At 42.1% G+C, this 24,712-nt stretch overlaps 1 protein-coding gene across 1 annotated transcript in view; it reads right to left on the reverse strand.

Annotated features, from left to right (window-relative positions):
- Positions 1–242: 242 nt before the first annotated feature.
- The window catches only part of CPZ (carboxypeptidase Z), a 38,976-nt gene continuing 14,506 nt past the window's right edge, over positions 243–24,712 (reverse strand). Inside the window, exons 3-11 of the mRNA XM_009936360.2 lie at positions 23,520–23,894; positions 22,513–22,725; positions 20,198–20,394; positions 18,964–19,125; positions 11,194–11,352; positions 7,079–7,214; positions 5,876–6,015; positions 2,578–2,677; positions 243–793 (exon numbers count right to left, since the gene is read on the reverse strand). Coding sequence (XP_009934662.2) covers positions 438–793; positions 2,578–2,677; positions 5,876–6,015; positions 7,079–7,214; positions 11,194–11,352; positions 18,964–19,125; positions 20,198–20,394; positions 22,513–22,725; positions 23,520–23,894 — 1,838 coding nt within the window. The 3' untranslated portion in view covers positions 243–437. The remainder of the gene's footprint in view (positions 794–2,577; positions 2,678–5,875; positions 6,016–7,078; positions 7,215–11,193; positions 11,353–18,963; positions 19,126–20,197; positions 20,395–22,512; positions 22,726–23,519; positions 23,895–24,712) is intronic.

A 24,712-nucleotide genomic window follows, 5' to 3' on the forward strand; every position in this document is an offset into this window, starting at 1 on the left:
TAAAAATGAATGTAAAAAAGAGGAAAGAAAATAGTTTTCTGAATGTTTCTGAAAGTTTTTTTTTAGTATACAGTCATTAATTTATTAAGACATGTATAAAAATGCATTAAAGGATCGGGAATATTTTCCTGCAGGTACTTAGAACCTGATAAATAATGAATGTGCTGATTAACTACATGGGCAGAAGTACAGATCATTACCAAGAAAAAACTGCATAAAATCTGGCCTTTGAACAGGTGTGCACCATTGTTTTTAATGTATAAAAACACTTGAACATATTCAGTTGTGTGTGAAGAGAAAATGAAAGAAGTAAGAGTGCTTGAAATAACATTGTATTTTCAAATTAAACAGATATAAATATTGCCAAGACTAGCGAGGATGTCTAGAGTCGGGTGGAAGGGCAGAAGAGCAAGGTGAGCAGAGCACCGTGACACATTTCAGTGCTTCTTGAGCAGCCACAGAGGTTTGTGCAGGTCTAGAGAGCTGAAGTAAGACCACCACCAAGGCTTCTCCCTGCCCGATGGTGACCCTCCTCGAGCCTCAGGCTGCCCGTGTTGGGCGTGAGGGTCAAAAAGTTCCAGCGGGTCATATGGGTCATACACGTCTTCCATCGACCGGCGGAGGAGCTTGTTGGGCCAAGCCTCAACAGGTCGCAACACAAAGTCGACTCGCCCAGCCCTCTTCATCCTGGCAGGAAGGGTGACCCTCTTCATCACCCGGCTGTATCCCGCTGCTTGGGCACTGACTATGTACGTTCCCGGAGGCAGGAGTCGCCAGTAGTCTCCATCAGCAGCTTAGGAAAGGTAAAGGCACAACAAAACTGGGCTTAGATTTAAGTGTTACATCCTTCATAGTCACACACTCACATACATGTGCATGTACAGATAGGATAGGAATTTAGGGGGCAGGAATTTAGGGGGCAGGTTTAGAAAGGATCTCAGATTTTGAAAAAAGTTTGGATGAAAATCCTTGAATGACAAGAAAAGATTTCACCTGTGAATATCTGGCTCTTGGGAGCTAATGGAGTAATATTCACACACAAAAAATTAGTTACTGTTATGCCTGTATTGCAGCAAAGGGCGGCTTTCCTTCATGCTGCTTGCTCAGGGGTACAAGGAATAATTCCAAATGAATCAAATTAATTTATGTGAAATTTAAGAAAGTGAAAGCAGAATTCAAGCTGCTATATACATACATACATATGTATAGCATGTCTAAGGAGCCAAGAGATCCCTGCTTTTATTATATTGCATTCAATTACTCTACAGACATTGTAGCATGTAAGACTATGGAGTTGGAGCTGTGGCTGGTATAAATTGCCATTAGTGTAAAACGAGTGTAAATTTCCTCCAGCTGAAGGTTAGAGCCTGCAGGCAAAAGCATGGAGTTTTAAAACAGAATGTTTATTCTTTGTTTTATATTTCCTTTATTTTGAATGGCAAATTTCTCATCTCAGTTAATTTTGCATTAACGCTGTTTTCTCATGGAATTCCTCAGTCTGTTTTCACATTGAAATTGAAAGACATTTTAATCATATGACATTCTTAACCCCACCTATCTCAAGAACAAATACTCCTTTTTCCTGCAATGTAAACAGTTTTTTTATTTATTTCTTAATTCTTTAAAGGTCCATTGCCAATGAAAGCCATTGTCTGGGAAGACGTTTGAAAAAGACCCTAATTCATGCCAGAGTCTCCCACTAGCCTCAAGAATCTGCATCGTCTCCACTATTGTATCCCCTCTAATGTTAGTTTTCTTGAAAGCTGGAAAGTATCCACTACATTATAAACCATTCTGGCTTTCAAAATTGATTCAACAACTATCATGAGAGCAAAACGTTACCATTTATGTCTTCTGTTTTGCACTCCTACGGCCCACCATGTTCTCACTGAAATCAATAATAAAATGAGCACATAGATTTCAGTGAGAGACTAAAAGCTCAGGACTTTATGACTGTGAAAGTTAACAGTTGCAAATGCCTTAACACATGTTTACCAGCTGGCGACAGGTATAAAGTGAATATAATTCAGTGTTCAAGCTTTTTGCATTTGTTATAACTATTGTCCAAAAATTGCATATATTTATGCTTTTCCACATGAACAAAAAATGTTGCTTGACATTCAGTAACTGCGGTTGCTCCTCTTGTTGAAGTTAGTGTGGACCCTACTCTAACATCTACACTCATGCTCACAATATTTCAACTAACTGATTCTATCAGGGCTCTGTGCCTCCACATGCTGAGTTACAACCCGTGAGCAGGGCTGTTGCCATATCCCCCCAAACATGAAACATAAACATAGGATTCTGAATCTCACTGATGACACATTGGCTTTGATGGACAGCAGACTGATCCAGGTGGAAGTTTTAACATCACGGAATGCATCATCCCAGGGACACAACAGGCCCAACAGCCAGTTTGACATGTCTTTTCTCCTGTTACTCTAGAAACAAAGCCATAGCTAAGCCTTCTATTTTCCTTTAAGGTGTCATTTCTACCATGTACGACAAGACTTTTGCAGGTTAGGCTCTAAGTGCTTTCACCCTGCCGCAGGACAAAGGTCATACTAAAAATCTTACCTGTGGTGACATCATGCTGGATGCCTCTGACTGAAATACGAGCATTTTTAATTGGGTTGCCAAACTTATCGGACACAATTCCTTTTATCCCCCGATGAACCTGGCAAAGCAAAGGGAAGTTAGATGGGAGTCATTAACTACAGTGCCACCTCCTCATCTTCTACAAGGAAACCCCTGTAGACAGGCAACCACTTTCAGGAAGTTCAACCCATTATAAAGGTTCTCAGGTGCTAATGCACCTCCAGATCACCTCCTCTGTTTTAGGAGATCCAAGGGGCCTAAGGGAAAGGGATAACTGAACAAAAGCTTTTTTGGGGCTAGGTATGTGGCTCTGTAGAGAGATCCTTCTCAGCACAGATCACTGGCACCTCATGATCTGACCGCAGTATTTAAAGACCGTATCTGAATGTCTGCCCTAGACCCAGAACTAAACAGAAATGAAAAGTTAAGGCTTTAAAAAGTTAAGGCTTTTAAAAAATCTGATATTCTACACACATTAGGAAGGCTTCACTGGTGCTATGAGTGAACTTAATTCAGCATGAAACAGCACTAAAAGATGTGTGAAGTAAATCAGAATCAAGCAGAATTATTAGCTTTTGGACAGTACCACTTAGGAAACAATGCACTGCCATCCTGGCAGTAGAATTAGTTAGTGCGGATTGTATAAAAAAACAGGTCTTTAGTATTAGTTGAAATGTATAGTTTTCATTTTCTTTCATCCCATCTAAAAGGATTCCAGATAGCTTAGAGATAAAGAATCAAAACTGAACAACTCTCCCATGATAGATACAGTTACTAATTTAAAGGAGAGCAGAAACATAAGAATAAAATAAGATGGATACCTGTATATTAATATCATTTCATGTTCATTTTTTGACACAGTATTTGTTACTAACTCTCGCAGTGATGCATATTAATCAATATATAATATTTAACAAAATTATTGCTTCGTTAATATTCTGGTTTAATGTCAGTGAATAAGAGTAGGTGAGGGAATTCTTTAGCTGCTTGGGAGTCATCATCACTGTGTTGCCCGCACTTCACTGCATGTCAGAGTGTCATGACAGCAGTGTGTATAATATCCTTTTTCCCTTCTCTACAAGCACAGAACTGAGCTGCTTGAGTTGATGAGAAAAGTGTTTGGTGACAAACCAAAGAGCAATGTGAATTCTGTCATACAAGGAGGTGCAAAACCAGATCACTATATTTGAAGTGCAATAAACCAAAACAAAACAGGAAAAAAAATCCAAGTATTTCAACATTAAACATCTTAAGGTTCCTTTTTTGTAACCTGCCAAAATGAAAACATTTTCTATTGGAAAATCTATATGACCTTTTTAAACGAAAAGTAATTCCATTTCAGTTTTTCTCCTGAATGTCTATGACCAGCTTGAGCTGTTCTTTACTTCACTTCCCTCCCTCCTTCTTTCCCTTCCTCTCATTTTGCTGTCCCCATTATCCTTTGTCACACAAGAAGAACAGAAAAAAGAATAAAGTGTCAAAACAATGGAAAAAATATATTTGCTTTTCTGTTGGAATACGTAAATGTTTGAAAATCAACATTAAAATATCCAACTTCAAAATAATTCTTAATATCAAGCTGGAAAAAAGATGTCTAGTCTAGTGACAGCAGCTTTTTGTTTAATGTGAGGCTATGTTCCAAACTGAGTGGAGCTGTTCACTGGTGGGTTTAGGAACAACTCAGTAGAAGGACTTGAATACTGTCCCTTAAGAACTATTATGACGAAGCACTGCAATTTGCTTTTCTGCATGGACTTGAGGATTTATCATATGGATAGTGGGTAAATCTGGTCAGAAGAGTCATCTCAGACCCAAATTTAATTTACAGTGTAGACATACTCAAAGTGGTATGACCTCATCCCAACCTCAATAACAATTTTGCAATCACAACACGATGGCATACAAACAACAAACTTGAAATTCCGTTAACAATTTCGATTTATTTTGCTTTAGTAAATATACTGGTTTTGGTTTTGCCTCAAGTCTGTGCTACATAAGTTTGGGAGAGTGTTTTGATAGCACTTCTTGTGTGGAGAAAAGACTGGCACTTACGAAAATGAATTCTGCGTCTGCGTGTTAAGCCAAGTAGATTTGTACACACACCAAACAGCCTGGTATATATCAGAATAAGAAAAGTTTGAATTGGTTATGGCAGACTTAGTCCTTATCGGGAGTAATTTAGTCATCCTTATCTACAAAGTTGTTTTGCTTACTATCCTGCATTTACTCAAAAAGCTTTTCCAGCACTGACTTCTACAGTATCTCACACTATAAAAATCTTTACATCTTGAAGACTTCAACTGCAATATATATGGATTTAACCCAGCTCCATTTGGATCCACTAAAACTCATTTTCATCAGACAGCTGTAAAATGAAATGAGTTTGGTGGTCTGTACTGTAGACTTTATTGAATGATCATACTTACCACAAGTAGCAAGAGGTTGCTCAGAAAGGCCATAAAAACACTCCTAACAATTTTAAATTACTGCGTACTTTATCAAAATAAGGCATGACAGAAAGCTAATCTACTAATGGCTGAGAGAAAGATGAGCAACTTCTATTTCTGTGTTCACTTACTTATTGTCAGTGAGGTATTTGTTTTTGCTGAGCTTAAACTTATTACTAAAAATGACTTATAAATGGCATGCTTTAATGCTTACAGACATGCAGTTGTTCCTTTAGAAGATCAGGCTTCAGATCTTTTTTAACTACTTTGATTAAGAAATGAAGCTGAAAATTGTGGAAACAGCATTTTTGGCAAGATACTCAGAACCTCCCCATTTCAGCGGAATCTAGATCTCCTGCTGCCATGCAGTGCAATAGGGTTTGAGTCACAAACATGGAATGTGGAAAGGAATAAGTTCCAAGAAGCTCTCTAGAAAGCATATCTTGTTGGTTTATTCTTCAAGGGAAAGGCTTCAAGGTCTTTTCCAGCCTAAATGATTCTATGAGTATTATTTTTCTGAATAGGTGGAGTTTCTCTAGCATTAAGTTTTGGACAGTTGATTTATAATGTTGCATAATGTATTTGCAAACAACTCCATTTTTCACTGTTTTCAAGGCCTTTATAGTTCTTGGTCTCCATCCTTCTTGCAAGATAGGCAAAATATTATCTGTGTGTCCTGCTAGGCAAACTGAGGCACCGCAGCCGCTGGTGGAGTGTGGTGATTGAGTCGGTGCTATCTCAATAGCTAACAAGGGAAACAATAAAGTATATTGACAAAGAATGAAGAAGAAAATCTGTAAGCACAAAGCTCTATAAAAGAAGAGCCATACCATTTCCATGTAATTCAGAAGGGCATCTCTGTTTTCATGCCAGATTGTAAACAGCTCTTCCTCCAAAGGAAACTTTTCGCATCCTACCTCCACCGTAACTTCAAAGCAATTTGTGTGAAGGTAGTTAAAATCTGCCATACCTGTAGGTTTAAAAAGAAAAAGGAAAGATCATGAATAAACCGTGTAATCCTTAACTGGAGCTTTGCTGTTGCAGTCAGCTGAATGCAGTCCCTGTGAGTGTGTAAGGAGTGGGCATAGCCAGTACATAGAAAGTATTCAATATACTCAGGATTCTACAACTCTTTTCAACTATGAAGTAACTAATGGCAATGGCACTTTTTCAGGTGAAAAAGTATAATTTTAAATTATTATTCATCTAACCAAGAAGTAGCGATAGAGAGATAAGGATTGGTTAATCATAGTAATTGGATAATTGGCTGTATCAGAGGTGATTGCCAAGGGTCACCAGCAAAGAGATGACCTTTGGCCATTAGTATGTTCAAAACTGTTTCTGTACAAAAGACATTGGATATAATTTTCAGAAGAATGTAAGCCAAAGATATTTAAACTGAATTCTCACTCATGCCACAAAGCTCTGTGCTAAACAAACATGCTTAGTTTCAACATAATTATTTGGGGATCCAGCGGAGTCGTGTTTGAAAACACAACTGAAACACTGCTGAAAGTTTTGTGAACATTGATATTTCGTCCATGCCAGTATTTCAGGAATTCTGAAGAAAATAAAATACTGTTATTGGGGAAATGAAATTAGCAATCTAAGCACAAATGAATGGGATGTTTGCTGCAGTTTTTCCTGAAAAAGAGTTTATTTAAATTGCTCTTTCACAGTCTGCAGGATGGATTCAAATTCACTCTGCTAAGAAATGAGAACATTGCATTAAGCATTTATTTCTACACATCAGATGTTAAAACTAGAATGACATTATAGACAGTAACAAATTTAACCTTTATATAACATTGACTTCTCATAGGTCATATCAGGGCTGAATACATCCCATGGTATCTGAATATAAATGTTACCAACATATATTTTACTGCTAAAATCCCTTAAAAGTTACTTTTTGCAGAGGTCTGACCTAAAGCAAACTGAAATGCATAAAATTATTTCTTTCAAACCCTTGTGTCTCATAAAGGTCATCTAGAGGTTTTACCTCACTTGATATGACGGTAAAGTGGTTTTACCTCCAGTGAAGCTGTACCACTCAGCACCATTTATAACACCTCCGCGTTTTACAAAATTTCCACCGCAACGAAGTTCAGATCGGTCCGAGATGACTGGATGTGCATCTGCGTAGGCTTTAGCCAGCATTTTAAACATCTGCAATGAGAGGGTTTGAAATACATTTGCTTTTACAAACTGTATACACTGTCACTGCTGCTAGTAAATATTGCTGTTGTGAGCCCAGGCAATGAGCCATCTTGCATCCTCAAGGTGGATGGAGGGGGTGAACCTCTGTGCAAGGATATTCTGTCAGGAAGTCTTCGCCTGTCTTTTTCTCTGAGGTTCTTCACTCCAATCCAATATAGTTAGGCAGAGATAACATTAAATACCAGTGGATTTTGTGATACTATCACCTGAGGCAGGGGTAGAGGACTTGTTTGGTTTTACTTCAAGTCCCAAGTTTTCAAGCTAAAATTAGCTCTTCCCATTATGTTATAGTTCTTGCTATTTTTAGCCTTTCAAAAATACCTACACCAGCCTCAGCCCAAGCAGATCTTCTCATTGGCCGCTGCTGCCGTTTAAAATAGACGGTGTCAATTTGCTTTGCACTTATCACTCACACAGGGCAACCCGCCAGTTCAATCTCAATGACAGTTGCTTCTTTGTGGGGCAGAAACCATTCCTAAAAAGTGAAGGATAGGATGTGGTGATGGAGGATGTCACCACTGATTTCCTAAGAGGGTTGATACTGAAGCAGAGCAGAGGAGTCACCACGAGAAAGGAAAAGTGACAGGTACATGTAGTGAAGACAGAAGAAACAGCAGACCTGCAGGAATCATTTCTTTGAATCAGGTTCCTTCCATTTTTCTCCAATGTTTATTCCAACTTTGTACAGAAATCCCCCCTCTCTTTTTTGTTTATTTGAACCTTGTCTACAAAAGTTCTAATTTCAGATTTCAACATTGAAACGACAACAATTGTCAGATGCTGCTGGATCCTACAACTCAGCATCACAAGTTTCAATGTGTAATCCAAAGACAATGTGTGCAAGAAGTTGGATGGCTAAAATCCTGCTTTTAGAAGTGATCCTAAAACTTTATTCTTGATATTGTCATTAAGGATAAAGACCAAAATGACCAAGCTCACAACTTTCATCTAGTATTTATGAATGTTTCTAATAATCACAAAGCTGAGCCCATTATAGATCAAGTAGGTGACCAAGGAAAGGTGGAAAGAGAGTGTTATGTAAGTGTAAAAGACAATTTACCAAAATACTTCTGATGACAAGACACTAAAAATCCTGACTTAATATAAAATACGTTTGCATCTCCCTGGAGTTTCTATGTGTCTAAGTATTGCTCAGCCAATGAAGTCTCCTTCAAAGTTCTGCCTGAAAGAAATGGGTGTTAATTAAATATGTGAAGGAGAACTTTTACTGTCGATAGTTTGGGGCCAGGCCCCATTTCTTTAGTTTCTGCAGGAATTTGTGTCCCAGTACTGAACTTTCTGTGGAAGATATTTTCTAAAATTTTAGAAGGTGCCTATGTGTGTTAGGAGTACGTTCCTTGCCTTTCCCAAAGACATTTGCAGATGTTTTCTGCCCAGTGACCAAGTCTTCTCTTGTTTCACACCAAGAGGCATAAGGCTTTTGCCTGGTCAGGAGTGCAAGTGAATGAAGATGAGTGGTAGGGAAAAGAGAAAGTGAGAAATCCAAAGTTAGAAGAACTTGATTTAAAAAAAGGTAAACTCTTTTTTGAAAAAAATTAAAATGTACTTGGATAGCAATACATTTATTATCACTTAGCAGCTAACATATGACTAGTCATGGACCTCAGAAAAATTTTGACATTTAGGTGTAATAAAGAGGAACAAAAAGGGAAAAAACAGGGAGGAATCTTTGTGACTTTGGGAGCAAGATGCTTCATTTTGTAAAGAGCTTTCAGTGTCGTTAACTTGACCAGCGCTTTCACCCCCCTGGCTGTCACAGGCTGGGTGTTTCAGGGGAGGTAAGGGAGTGTTGCCATTCACCAAAGAGAGCAAACTTTCTGCTCCTGTGAACGCTGGCATCAGTGCAGCTTCTTGTGTAATACAGCGCAACAAGACTCTGCTGAAAACATCCATCTCCACAAAAGCCAAAAAATGAGAAAGCTCTGAATTAGGTGGGCTGAACAAGATGAAAGAACATGAGTGTAAGGACACAGTCCAGCTTTGAGCCTCCTTGGTCTCAACAGGTACAAGCCCAGGCTCTGATGCAGGCTAAAGAGGCTCAAAATCCGCAGTGTCTTGGAGCAGGTGCCAAGAAGATCCTCGTGCTACTGCACACAGACCATGAGGGATGCAGGGAGGTGGCAGCACCCAGATGCATTTTCAAACAGGGCAACCTGGTTTGAATATATTTTGCAGAATAATTTTTTAAATTTTTTGGCCATTATCTGCACTGCAGTATTTCACCCTGGGCTGCAGCCAAGGATGCAAACTTGCCGCTTTTCCCCTTGCATGGCAAACTCGACAGGTCAGCTGTCAGAACAAGGGTTACAGTCAATATATGGCAGCTAAAACACGCTGCAGCACTTCAGGATGCCAGTTCCCCAGCAGCAGCAGCCGCAGATGACATTACTTAAATGCGGGTCACTTCATAGGTACAGGTTTTATAACTTCCTGTGCAAAATTTAAAGTGATACTGGTAGTGTTATTAAGGTTCCTGTGCTGACTCATTTGAAAACCTGGTTTTGACTGAGGACACCCCCAGCCATTCCCTGTATGTGTTAAACTTCCAAGTTTGTAGCTACCTTCCCAGGCTTTGCAGACACTGACTATACAGCAGCCACCGGTGTGAGGTCCCTTGCCTTACACTGTCACAAAGCAGGGATGCCATTAGGGCTTGCCCAACTGTGCACTGCGTCGGGATGGAGCACTTTGTACTTGTGACTGCATCATTTCATTCAAAACTCACGTGCTGTCCTTTGCAGAGGTGATGGAGGGACTGCTGCCCTTCCACCCCACTGCTTTATAAGGCACACATGGCCATATTCCTCCACCATCTATGTGTAAATCAGGATACCCTTAGCCCAGGCGATGGGATATAAGTGCACAGGTTTCTAATTTCCCCTAGTTCTCACCAAGAGCTTCTGTAGCATTCATTACCACCCATCAGACATTTCTTACACGGGGTTTTTACTGTTCAGTGCCTGTCTGTTTTACTGCTAAATCACTATCACGCACGCGTATTCAGTAGATTTTGTACAGCTCAGAAAATAATGGATTGATATAGAAAATGCTTAACAGTCATATTATTTAAATATTGAATTGGTGCTGGTGAGAACTGTCACTTAGGAAGAAGTCAGCCCAAAGATAAACTCAACGATTATGGATGCTTCAAGTCAAAGATCAACTTCTGACTGTTTTCAACTGCTGTTTGTTCTATAACGAGTCACTTTTTCTTAAGAGACCAGGGACGTTTTTAACATACACTAGCAAGCTTAAAAACTAACTGTTCTCCTAGTGGGCATGTCGGCAATGAATACTAGATTGAGGAAACCAAAGGGAAATAGAAAAGATGGCAAAAAATTTCACAGAAGATTTACAGTGAGTCCCAGATAGGGAACTTTCCAGGGACAGAGAGGGAAAAAGCATTCCCGTTTATCTGACCTGGAATAAATGTTACAAGGCTGCCACCATATGGTAGCCAGCCTTTTTTTTCCCTACAGGTTTCAACAGAAAATAACACTGCTGGTCAGGCTTGTTCCATTTCTTCTGGAAATCAGCGCGAAAAATATCATAGCTCTCATATTTTTAATAGTAAAAGCCTGGCTTTTCCTAATCTGTGACCTGTGAAATTGTGTTTGGCCTCACAAAACATGGGTAACTCTTCACAGACCAAGCTGATAGCATGTAAATGATCTTATATTTTAAAGCACATTCATTAAGTGTATCAATAATATTATATATGTGCATATATGCAAGAATTATGTCTATAAACTTGTAATTTATGACGTTTGATACATATATGCATACGAATACACACATGTATGCAATCTAAATAAATCAAGGTTTGTTACTTGCTAAAAGAATAAGTTTCCATAGTTACACACATGAAAATCCTACTAATAGGCTCACCCTGCAAAACCCACGTTACCTTCTCATCAGGTGTAGGGGAGAACATTTTTTCTTCCATTGGATGCTTTGAATAGTCGTAAGGATAGGTTACAACCAGCTCACCCCCATGGAGGCTGGCAGAGAGCACAAATGGTATAGACCGCAGCCACTTCATCACTGCTTTCGTCTCAGGGGCCACCTGAAATCCAGGAAAGAAAAAAAGCTGTGAGCAGCCATGCAGCTCTGAAGGGATTTGGTCCTGGACAGGACAAAGCCCAGCAGAGAAGGGAATGTTTCAGACAGGAGAACCGTGAGGTTCTTCAGCTCTTCCATCCCAAAGGTTAACGGGGGAAAAGTGTCGGTTTGCTCCAGGGAACAGATGAGACACTCTGTTCACTGTGGAAAAACAAAAAAAAAATAAAAAGAACACAAAACTCTGACAGAACAACAACTTTCTATCACAGTGACATTTTCAGTCATTCAAAGTGATGATGGCAGCATTTCAGGAGTGAAAAATTGTGACGTTGTACCACTACTTGCAAACCAAACTCCTTATCTAATTTCATTTCTGAATCAGTAGGATTGACTTCGCTGGATTAACTAGAATACAGAATTTGCAATTCTCAGCACTTGTTGGAAATACATTGTCTCATCTACTATCCTTTGGTGCAGGTTCATCAGCAAGCAAGTGAAAACTGACGTGTACAAAGCACAGCACAGACTGCAGCTTACCCACAGTGAACTGCTGCAGGCAAGTCACACAATTCATCTTTCTGGCAGCCCGTGGTCAGTAACAGCGACTGAGGAGGGGGAGGGTGCCGGCCCCCCAAGGGTGCTCGGGGTGGTCCCCGGTCCCCAGGGATGCTCGGGGTGGTCTCCGGTCCCCAGGGATGCTCGGGGTGGCCCCCGGTCCCCAGGGATGCTCGGATCCCGTCCCCCCCGGGTGGCAGGAGCCGTTCTGCGGGGCTGCTCGCCGGTTCCTAGGGGTAGCAGTGTCATCTGGTGGCCAGTCCCCGCAAGCCCAGGCACACGCCGGTGCCCGAGGTGGAGGGAGGGGCGGGGGGAAGGGGGGGATGAGGCTCCTCTCCTCGCCCCTTGTGAGGTTACCAGGGGAAAAGGCGGAGAGGGCAGAGGCTGCTAATGCGGACGCTGCTTTCCACAAGTGCAGGTATTCAGGTTTTGAAAAATGAGCAAGGTCTGTTAAGATAGACTTAGTCCAGTGTATGTATAGCATTGCTAACGTTACATATCACCCTTTGCTGTGGTTCCGTCAGCCGTTTGAAAATCAGCCAACCAAGATCCCGGAGTGGCTAATAACTATTAACAATGAATCAAGTCGGCAATCTGCAGGAAAAAAAAACACCACCACAAAACGAATAAATAAACAAACCAAACAAAAACCCTAAAGACCTGTAAGTTAGGGCTGCAATAACAGTAATTCCTGTTTTCTTTCTATCAGTCCCTATTCTGCTCTTGGTAAATCAAACTTTGGGGATGCAGTGGGTAGCAAAAACTTAGGTGTGGAGCAGAAAAAAACACTGTGAAACACAGGTGCATCATGGATGTATCACAGTTCCCATCAATGAGGTAGAAAGCAAAAGGTCTCGGGAAAACGCCGTGTCTAAATACAGTTCTTCCTGGAACAATTTAAGAAGACATCCCCCCTGCCCATTCCTGACCTAGGCAGGAGGCTAGCTCCCTGCAGGTGCCATAGTTATTAACTGAGTTCTCCTAGTTTTCAGGTTTCCTTAAAACACCATTCTGTATTCGATGAGCTGAACTAGTGCCTCCAGCAACTGCGGCAGTGCTATTTCAAAAGGCTGTATCTTGTACTTGGGAAGAAACAGGAGCCTGACAGTTCCCACTGTTGTGAAGTGAATCAGTAAATCAGTAGTTTGTGGTTAGCATATGGACACAAGTCAGATTGTGTCACTTGCCCTCAGGAGGAACAGGCCAGGTCCAGTTTACCCATCAGCCTAGCGGTAGCCTCCGAATCTCTGTGTTGCAACTCCTCCAACCTCAGTATTACAAAAAGGCTACTTAAATAGAAGACGAGATGTAACAGGTAAAGTCTGACCAACCCAGGAACACACAGAATGCTCTTTGCACACCAGAAACCTAACTAAGGTTTTTTTGTAAAGCCAAGAAGATTAGAGACAGAGTTTCCAGGAAGGGCACGAATTGAAAAACATTTTTAACAGGACAGATAAAGGGCACTCACAATGGAAAGGACAATTGCCCTGCACTTTTTGCACTTTCACATACCCACACACAGAGCACAGAGGTGGGAGAAGAAAATAGCACCCCAGGCCTCATGACAAGGAAGCTGACAGTGGCCAAAGAATGCTACCTGTAGCAGTCAAATTATTGGCTTTTCTGGTCTTTGTACAATGCCCCAGGATGATCCGATAACGGTCTTTATCCTGAGGGAATTTGGGGCTGAACCAGTCACTCTCAGCTGAACCCTGAAAGTGCTTTGTTCATCCTTTGAGCCCACCTCTTCCAAGGAGCAGAGGACCCCAGGTGGCTCGCAAGGGGCTGTGAGCGGTACGGCCTGCCCAAGGGCCCCTGCTTGGGGTTCACGGGGTGGCTGAGGAGCTGGCACCAAGTGTGTGTTCTCCAAGTTTAGCATCTCCCTGCTCTGCCTGCAGCTGCCCCAGCTCCCTCTGCCCGCGCAGAGAGGGCAGGCCTGATGCCAGACCCAGCCCTGCTCTTAAACAGCAGTTTCGGGCCTCGATAAGAAGACTTTCAGGTCGGTTCTGCAATTCAGTGGGCAAGGCTGAAATGCACAGTTGTTACTCAGAGACCTCCTAAATCCAGTCCCTCCCCCTGACTAGCCAACTTGCTGACTAGGTACCTGTACAAGGCACAGGACACCGTTGTGTCACAGAACCTACGTCTTGTTGGAGTGAATGTTGTGGAAAATCAGGAGTTTCAATGTCACTATTTCTGTCCTAATAGCATTTCAGTGACATCATGCACAGTGACTAAGGCTTTGAAATGTGCACAGCCTGGTTCAGCTCCACTGAATGGTACCAGATGCTATCTGTGTCACTCTGGGCTTTGACTACTCATAGACTTTTCCTTTAATGTGGGTTTTGTGGGTTTCGATTTTTTTTTCATCAGGGTTTTTCTTTTTAGTCAGAGGAGATCAATTTTAAAGTATTCATCTCACAAGAATAATTTGGGGCACAATTAGAAAACAGCTAAATTATTTCTGCAAAAGTACAGGGAATGGCCCCTACTCTTTTTAAACCTGAATCTCTTTTCTGTCGATTACACTGTAATTAGTCGCTGTCTCCATGGCTTTCAAAGATTTCTTTTTTCCCTTTTTGAAGCAACCAGATTCATTTTCCTAAAGACTATGCCAGCCTCCACTGGCACAGACTTACAAAATCTGTTTGAAGCAAGCCAATCTAACTGCCTTCATTTCAGATGAAGTCTGAAGTCTCTTAGTCTGAGCCCTCAGACCACTTATTACAATAATTCATCACAGCAGGGAACAAAATATGCTGTACAGCAAGGGTTACAGGGAGTCAGGAGCTCTCCCGACATTATGGGGTTGGCTGGGAGCTCGCTTTCCGTTTTCTGATCTTTATACAATGCCCTGCAATAGGCAGATAATTACTTTAATAAGGCAGGTAATAAACACTATTAGGTAAATGAAAGCTGAGGGGCTGGTGTTGAAACATCTAATCTAATGCTTTTGCATGCACAAAGCCGACTACTGTAAGAACTGTGGGTTCATCTGCCTAACAAAATTGAAGATCATTATGGGAGAGCTGATTTGGCTGTCCTGGGATACCACCGGCAGAGTAGAGGGACTCAAAGCCGTGAGATTGCTTACTGCCAGGTCTCTGAACCGTGTGAAACCGCAGCTGTCAAGAAGATTTTGTGGTGCCATCCAGGTCACAGGCAAATAGGTTCTCTTATTTGTTCCGCAAAGCACATAGATTTGGAGATGCTTTGGGTGTTCTTTAGGTCAGCACCCTCTCTAGAGTCAGGAGGACATCTAGAAGTTCCCTGAGGCTTGGTGCTGTGAGAAACGAATCATTGGACCACCACCTTATCGCAGAATCACAGAATCACAGAATGGTAGGGGTTGGAAGGGACCTCTGTGGGTCATCTAGTCCAACCCTCCTGCTGAAGCAGGGTCACCTACAGCAGGCTGCACAGGACCTTGTCCAGGCGGGTCTTGAATATCTCCAGAGAAGGAGACTCCACAACCTCCCTGGGCAGCCTGTGCCAGTGCTCCGTCACCCTCAGAGGGAAGAAGTTCTTCCTCATGTTCAGACGGAGCTTCCTGTGCTTCAGGTTGTGCCCATTGCCCCTTGTCCTGTCGCTGGGCACAACTGAAAGGAGCTTGGCCCCATCCTCCTGACACCCACCCTTCAGATATTTATAAGTATATATTAGGTCCCCTCGCAGCCTTCTCTTCTTCAGGCTGAACAAGCCCAACTCCCTCAGCCTCTCCTCGTAGGAGAGATGCTCCAGTTCCCTCATCATCCTTGTAGCCCTCCGCTGGACTCTCTCCAGTAGCTCCTCATCTTTCTTGAACTGGGGAGCCCAGAACTGGACAGAGTATTCCAGATGAGGCCTCACTAGGCCAGTGTAGAGGGGAAGGAGAACCTCCCTCGACCTGCTGGCCACACTCTTCTTGATGCACCCCAGGATCCCATTGGCTTTCTTGGCAGCCAGGGCACACTGCTGGCTCATGGTTAACCTGTCGTCCACCAGGATACCCAGGTCACTCTCCGCAGAGCTGCTCTCCAGCAGGTCCACCCCAAGCCTGTACTGGTGCATGGGGTTGTTCCTCCCTAGGTGCAGGACCCTGCATTTGCCTTTGTTGAACCTCATCAGGTTCCTCTCTGCCCAACTTTCCAGCCTATTCTATTTCAATTTCTTCTTCAAAAATAAGAGAAGCTTTGTGAGAGAAGGGATGTATTTATAATCCCGAGTCTGCACTCCCTGAGGCAGAGCTCAGACAGAGGGTGATTGTGTGTCAGGGCTTCCTGGTCCCTTGCCTGTGGTGACAGACACCCTGGGGTGACCAGCACACTGCAGCTGGGGCAGAGCTGGCCACAGCAGTGGGGCTAACCATGGGAGAAGTGTTTGGCTGTCTCCTTCCAGCCCTCTACAAACTGCTATGATGTTACACAGCATCTAAAAAAGCTAAATACACGGTTGTAAAAATGACTTCTGCAAATGGCTGCCTACCACTGACCATCCCAAAGACCTTAAGAAGAACCAGGGCAGAAGCAGAACTCAGGGAGGGAGCAGGGACATTAGAGCCAGAAAATCCAGAGAGTTATGGGGACTCTGGGCTGCGCAGTGTGAAAAAGGCTCACAGCTTGCACTGGGCACTGGCACAAAGAGGGATCAAAGCCATGTTTGTCCTTCCTCAGTGGTGCTTCGGCATTCAACCCTGCAACTCTGGATGCAGAGAGAGAGAGTGAGCACACAGCTGGAGGGAGATCTCCATCCTTTCCTTCATACCGCAAAGTCTGCTGCACAGCCACTACATGTAGTCTGAAAGGGCAAAAGCAGCTTTCCTGGATACCTCCATGGAAAACCAAAGGCATTTTCAATTACTTTTTCAGGTGTGCCAGGCACTCCTGTAGCTTTTCTGCACTTAGCTCAGGGGACAATACAGCCCATGAAAGAGCTCCCAGGAGACTGGCACCCTCACTACTGATTCTGCAAAGGGCCATGCAAAGAAACGGCTCTGGTAAGTGAGATGTTGAAGACACAATTAGACTGATCAGCCATGTATTTGTGGACAGGCTGGTGAGAGTGCTTGGTGGCTGAGCTATGCAGCCTTGGCAAGAACCGGAATAAGTGGCTGCGAATTCATGTTCCCAAGATCAGGAACCCAGTGAGAAGCTGTGACCAAGAGAGATGGGCTCTGCAAGAGGGTCAGAAATAACACAGTGACTCCCAGTAAGCAAGAAACATGTGTATGTTTCTAACGACTGTTGGTGTATAATATATTTTTGATGTAGCAGGCTCTTCTGAGTAAACATTACTTTCTGTTACAAAAGCTGGCAGGTTCCTGGATAATTGAATAATCTTGTTTTGCCCTGTGGGAACAGGATGACAGTATGGAAGCAAGCCATAATCAGAGAACTGCTGTGAAACAAAGGCATTCCTAGCTGAAGACCCAGCTCTAGAGGATGAGGAAGACTGTTTCCTAAAAAAAGAAGAGAGAAGGGATGGCTCCAAACCTCAGTCCTACATGGGAAAGCACACCCGCTGGGACACCAGGTAAGACTTTGTAGTGCAGCCATCTCAGAGCTCACCTGCAGTGCTCAGGTCTCCTCTGCAAACAATGTGGTTTCACGCCAAGTATCAGCAAGGCTGGGCCTAACTGTGCTTCCAGGATTCTTCATATTTGTTCATACACCATTCCTTTGTTGAAGAAAAGTTTCAGTTTGACAGCTACACATGGTTCTTAGATGTACAGCCATGAAAACTACTATGCACAAATGGGGTGAATGAAATCTATTACCCATCTAGACTTTTGTCCTTAAATCCTCTTCTTTTTCAGCTATTTCCATTTGACCTCAGGATCTGCTCCCCATACACTCAACCCTTTTTCATCTGAGGCTCTGCATTATACTTGCAGTTAACAGCTCACTGTTATCTCATTATTCTGTCAAAAGTCAGAAACTATTAAGCCTATGACCTTATAATCAGGTAGAAATCTAGCTGAGATCTGTATGATTACATGCATAAAGTAGAATAAACTTCTTGAGCTTAGTTATGTTGAAAATCAGTAGTCTAATACAATGGGCATTACTGAGCTTTACACAGCCTTGCATCTTCCTTTGCACGTTATCCTGAGGAAGTCGGATGCTTTTATCCAGATTTCACCACTGTGAAATGGGGTACCAAAACACTGTGGCATCATCAGAGATGTCTTTGGGATTTACACATGGCCTCATATGAGATCACCTGCAGCAGAGTAGAGGACTGAAATATGGTCTCTCAAATCTTCTGCTAATACACCAGCTGCTGAAACTACCCTCTCTCTCACCTGCATGAGGCTTTGTGCTAGCAATAAAAATTAAATTAGAATAAAATGAGTTTGCAAGCAGAAGAAATTTGTCTTTCTATGTTTTTTCTTTAAGGTGAAACAAGTTCCCATGTGAGTTGCTACTGTCAAAGGCTGCCTGGCTGCCAGCGACACAGGTAGGACTGAGCTTTGCATTCCTGGACATCACATAACATGAAGCTTAGTGACGAGGAGCGTGAGGCCCTGCAGTGGTGCCTCCATCCTTCTCCCTGGGACTGGAGGCAGCAGCAACTCTCCCTTCCAGCACTGCTGCAGCCAGCTGCTTACCGTCATTGACAACCATCCTTTTTGTGGAAAGCTGATGCCACACAACTTCACATGAAGCCTCTGTATGTTTTCCAAGGCAGAAACCACTATTGCATCAAACCCATGCAGAGCTCAGTGCAATGAGAGCCAAGTCCATAAAATCTTTAACCCGCTACCACAGTTTAAATCACAGAATCACAGAATCACAGTGATGAATCACTACACACTCGTGACCCCCTCCTACAGTCGTTATTCTTAACCTAAAATAGCAAAGTCCAAATTATCCACCAATTTTCCCAACGATTTGTGACACCTGCCTCTTCGGCCAGACCTAGACCATGATTTTTTCATGCCAATTCTGAGCCTGTCCAGTTGAGCCCTACTCACAAAATCTGATTAGAAGAGAATACTGTCGACCAAGTAAACTCAGTTTCTTAATTCCTCTGTTGCTCCTAAATATATATGATTTATAAAATCTGTAATTCATACCTTACCCCACCAGTAGGATTGTGGAATGGGGATGTGGTCAAGGCGGGCCCCACGAATCCCAGCTCTTCTGTACACCTCAGACGTCAAATCAGGGAAATTTCTGTTCAGGTCCAAGTTCTGAGCTGTCTGTCGTCCAATGACCCATCCATTGTAGCCAGCTCCCTAATTTGTAACATAGAAGCCAACCTCAGAATAACTTGCTGTCTCAAAATATCCCTTTGTGGAAATTGTTTAAAGTGCCATTGATTAACAAGGGGAAGTTTTGTAGGAAGTAAACTGAAAATGTCTATACCGTTTAAAGCTGACACTTCTTAATCATTTTTTATCCCCATGAACACTAACGCACTAAACCAGCATGCAGGAAGTATTTCACTCACCAGCGATGTGACTCATGAGAGGAACACAGCAGCTTCTTACTCAGCACAGAGCAGCATGCAGAGTGGGTTAGAGGAAGAGAAAAATAAAATACAGCTGATGCTCCAAGGCAAGGTTTGGTAGAACGCAATAACCCCAGGCTCATACAACAGACAGAGCTCATCACATAAGCAAGGCAGAAAAAGAAAGGTCTTATTTTCATGTTAATGGTGCTGGTGATCACAGTGAAGTGAAAAGAAGAAAGTCAGGTAACATATAATAGAAGTTTTGCTTTCACAGTCTGCTTCAGACATCAACTCATCTCTGAAAACTGCCATCCAGGACTTTCAGGACATTGTTTAGCAGGCATGGTCATGGTGGGTTGACGTTCGGACTTGATGATCTTAGAGGTCTTTTCCACCCTTAATGATTCTATGATTCTATGATCCGTTATGAAAGGGTGATAGTACAGAAAATATTCACATTTTATCATATTTGTTCTTCTACAAGAGGAAGAATATCTACTCCACAGTATTAAACTACATTTCCTTAGAAAATAAATTAACAGTCATTAAAGTGAGTCAGTGGGCATTCTGTTCTAGAACTGATAGCAGAGAGTGCTAAAAGTGTGAAAAAGGAACACAGTCATTCCCACGTCATCACATGCAGGGACCAAAAATGACAAACATGGATGTGATTTCCTCTTAGCTCTGTTCACATCACCTTTGGAAGCAACCTACCACCAAATCAGGCTGGGATTCTGGCTGCTGATTATTAACCCTCCCTCCCATACATGACACTTCCCTCCCAGTTCCTCCTTTCCCATGAAGAATTCTAGAAACATGAAGCATTGAACTTTTCCTTATAAAAAGTCTTTTACCTCTTCTGCAGCCAGCTCATACCCATCAGGGTTGAGTGAAGGTAGGAGATGAATTCTGGTGTTATTAATCAAGGTCTGGATGCGAGGATTCCCAAGCAGATACTCCGAACACAGATACTGTGCGAGGTATATTAGCAGTTCTTTCCCCACAACTTCATTTCCATGCATATTGCCAATGTACTTAAATTCTGGCTTGACTGTGAAACACGAAGTAATGAGATGCTTTAATTTGATTATACCTGGATGGCTTCCAAAAGCAGAATAACCCAGCTAGCTTACTGATGAGTCGGTTTTATTTACACTAATTTAATGCATACATTTATGTAAACAGCACACCAGTTCCAGCTGAATGTGCCTCCATTACAACTCAGTTCAGTAGCAATTTAAATAGTGTCAGACAAAGTAAGTCCATGCTTTCAGGATCCCAAACCATAAGAGGTAACTGTTGCTCTAAGGTTTTGCTGGACTCATCATTAATTGTGGACAAGGAATGCTGCAAAGAGAAAATGTCAGGCCTTGCCTGGGAAGGAACAAAATACACCCCTGGCACTCTCACTTACCTTGGGCAGCTTCAGGGCCTTATACTGTCACAGATCCTAGAAATGACCTGCAGATGTGTAATACATTACCCCTGTTTTTGTAACCAAAATTGTGTTGTGCATAAAAAGTGGCTTTTAGGCTAAATAGCCTTGGAATAAGACTATTAGAAACATATACCTTCTCAGTTCCTTGCAGTTATTCTCTCCATTTCCATCCTTCCTTAGAGATTAATGGAAAGTAGAAAATAAATGCACTTTGGAGCCACCCTTTCCTGCCTATCCTTTCATCTTTATCTTTGATGCTGGCCAGCCTCGATCACTAGACACTGGAGCGGGGCTGGCACCGAGCTATTATGGCAGTTTGCTCAGGCTGGCAAAATCTCCAGCTCTAGAGCTATTTGAATCCTCTTTTATGCTGTCCTGAGCAGCACGAAGCAACAGATTTAGAAGGAAATGCTAGGTAATGTGTTAAACTACCATCTTTTATGATGCCAGATCACATTTCTAATTCAAAAGCCTGATTCATAGGCTTTGTGTTTTCCTGGCATAAGTAGTATTAGCTTAAAAAGACACCTGCAACTTCTTTTCTTTACACAAGAAAGGAAGGATGTTAGGCCAGAAAATTGTAATGCAGTTCTTTGCTCTGCTAAAGATGTCTACCGGGATCTTGATCAAGTTTAAAGGCACCTTGAAATACCTCTATGCCATGCAAGGCAGCATGGCTGAGAGTTAACAAGGCTAACAGCAGTCTTCGCTGTCTTGCCTGCCTTCCCTGCAGCGTAGCACACAGACGACACAGTAGCTTGACCTGAGATTATAATCTCTATAAAGTACTAAGCCAGACGTTGTGCAGTTCTGCTACACTGCTGAGGCTGCTTTGATGCTGGAGCTAGTCTGCTGAGAAGCAACCTGAGGCTCTTGGCATGCAGTAATGGCCACAGCAGTCCAACAGATTTAGTCAGGCACTATATTTGAGCTGGGAGCTGATAACTGGAAAATAATATCTAATACTCCCCAAGAAAACAATCTGCATTTTGAAGAATTTGGAACATTTAAAAATCTAGCCCTTGCTGTCCCAGTGATGAATCTACAAAACAGAGAACAGCACTGTTCCCTGCTGCAGAGAAGTTGGGAAGACATTTATCCTAAAGGTGTTCAGGTACTATGATAACATAAATTCCTGGTGTCATTCACCTGTTACACTGACAGGCATTGCACTGGCCTGCATCCTGTTTAGGATTGTTTTCTGTACAGCATTGCCCTTTTTTGATGTCAATGTCCCTCTGTATCTGAGGTCTTCACACGAGTTGTACATATTTTAGGATGTGAAGGACTATGTTTAGACTGGGCACAGACATTATTTGTAGGAAGTGTGCAGGGTTTGACCGTATTGTGATAAATAAAAGGAGATTGAGCAAGTGGTAGATGATGGAGAGGGCAGGTCGGTAACAGAAAACCTATCTAAACTTCTTTGGATGCTGAACACCAATATATTAACAGCTATATCTCTGCAACAAAGTACATGGTCATACATGTAGGAACGAGGAACGTCAACCATGGTCATAAGCAGAGGTCATGAAGTCAGGAATCTGCAACCGGACTGTAATTGCTACGGTGAATTATCAGCTATTGCTGCAAGTCAGGAACACAAAGCAGGAGAACTGTTTTTGAATCAAGGTGTTTTACAGCTTAAGTGATATCCCATTAAAGGACCTGTTTTCACTCACTTAATCTGGAGTTCCCTCAAGCAACCTGATCAACACTGGTATAACTCACGCAGTTCATGGTGTCCAGGCTTGGTTGAAAACTCTATCACAAAAAGATCCTTCCCTTCAAAACTGCGACCTATGCTGTAAGTTGTTGCAATATGGGAGCATTTAGAAGCAGTCTTCTTCAACGTGCTCACCATTTGGGAATATGAGTGGTGTTTGAACTGAATAAATGTTGCTGGCAAGTCTGAAGGCAAATCTTCCTCAACATCGACCTCTCCTGCAAAGAAAAATTGTAACACAGTGTTTAAAACCATGGCCCTCAGAGGACTGCAAGAATGCCTGTACTTTTCCACAAAATAACTTTTTCTGCTGTAGAATTATAGAAAATACAGCTGCAATCATAACCTTAAATCTAAGTAGTATATCTTATGCTCTTTATTGTGACCTATGTTGTTTGCAAAATGGTTTCAATGCACATGCACACTCACAAATCTTTTGTGCAAACTCCAGTTTTACCTTGGCCTTTGGTATGCTTAGCACATTTTAGTCACAAAATGTACATATTCTTCCCTTTGAATCTGGTGTATCAGATTACTTTTTTATCAAATTCATCTGTCTTCAGCTATCTGGATCTTCTTCACCTAAACAAAAATCTGTGACAATCACTAATGAGATTATTTTAATGAGCTGTTAAGCTTGTCAAGCAGTCATGAATTTATGAGTGCATTAAAGTTTCAGTTTTAAAGTAAAATGTTTCAAATATACAGACAGCTATCACACAGGGCAGGGCTTATCTAAATGCACATTGGCAGTCCAGACATCTAACTCTGAGCTGCCTGTCTTGCTGCTCTTTGTGCATGAGGGAGAGAAACAGATGCTTCTTGAGCACTGTTTAATTAAGTGTTTAAAATAGGTGGAACAAAATGAATCACATCTTACAGATGTCTACAAAGACGACAAGCTGAGACGAAAAAGCGGAGAGGTTTTGTGCCATAGATATTCCAAGCTGAGTGAGATGAGACCCTGCCCATCTAGACGAGTGAGATATGTCAGCAGAGCTTCCTTCCTTACCTCTCAGCTTTGCCAGAGGGTCAAAACATCCCTCTTCTTCCCCCGCGAAAAAGCGGTCGCAGTCTAAGAAGTAGGGCCAAGCCATGTCTATTGCATCAAATGCAGGGAGGCAATTTTTTTTCAGGTTTTCACAGACATGCCTGCAGGGCTTTATAACTTTGTCCTTTTCACACTGTGGGGCCAGCACTGAGCAGCCCAAGAGCCTCAGGTCCGGATTGCATTCTCCTTGAAGCAGGTTGTGCAGCACGCTGATGAGAATGTACTCGGAGCTGTACTCAATCACTTCTCGAGACTTCTGATCCAGAAAATTAGGATACATTGTCTGAGTATAGGCAACATCATTACAAGAACTTAAGGCAATGTCCACGCATTTTGCTATGAAAAGATGAACATATATAAAATAACTTGCTTCATCAACACTCTGAATAGTTCAAAGACAACATAAAAAATAACACTTTTAATGATTTTTTTTTTGTTCACAGATAGACTGAGGCAGTTTGAAACACTCTCAAAAGAATTTGATGTCTAAAACTACTTATAGAAAGATGATGGGAAGTATGCTTGGTCTGGAGATTGATTGCAAACAGTTTGATGCAAGTAGATGTCCTTCAGAATTAAAAAGGAACGTGACATTTTGGCATCAGGGGTTATCCGATTGATAAGCATTGTTCCTAAAATAAGATTTATTTTGTTAATTCCATACCTGAATAGCAACGGAAGCACAAATCCCTGGCCAGAAGACATTGGACTACCTGGCTCACAAGGGAATTTATTTAACAAGTAGATTGGAAACCACCAAAATCAATAAAGCCTGGTTTCCAAAGGAAAGGCTGTCTCACACTTGATTAAATCTTACCAGCTTTAAATTAAGAATACAGTCTGAGCTTATTAAATATCAAAGAATTCATAAGAGAGAAAAATCCCCTGTTGAGGTGTGAATTTGCTTGTGTTAAATGTGGGGAAAACTCAGATTCCTGAATAAAGTGTATTTGCAATATCACTCTCTCCACTGTCCTTGCCTTTTGGTATCGATTCACCAGTGCGGTGTGAGATCACATGGGTTTTTTCTTTAATGGGGAAGGCATAAATAAGCTCTCTCTCTTTTCTTGGCCACACAAAATCTGCAGCCTCTCTGTGAAGTTTGACTGATATTGCCTAAAGAGTTCGAAAGTTATTCTGTGACTTGACTAACA

The sequence above is a fragment of the Opisthocomus hoazin genome, chromosome 5 (assembly GCF_030867145.1).
Source record: "Opisthocomus hoazin isolate bOpiHoa1 chromosome 5, bOpiHoa1.hap1, whole genome shotgun sequence".
In the NCBI taxonomy this organism is placed as follows: domain Eukaryota; kingdom Metazoa; phylum Chordata; class Aves; order Opisthocomiformes; family Opisthocomidae; genus Opisthocomus; species Opisthocomus hoazin.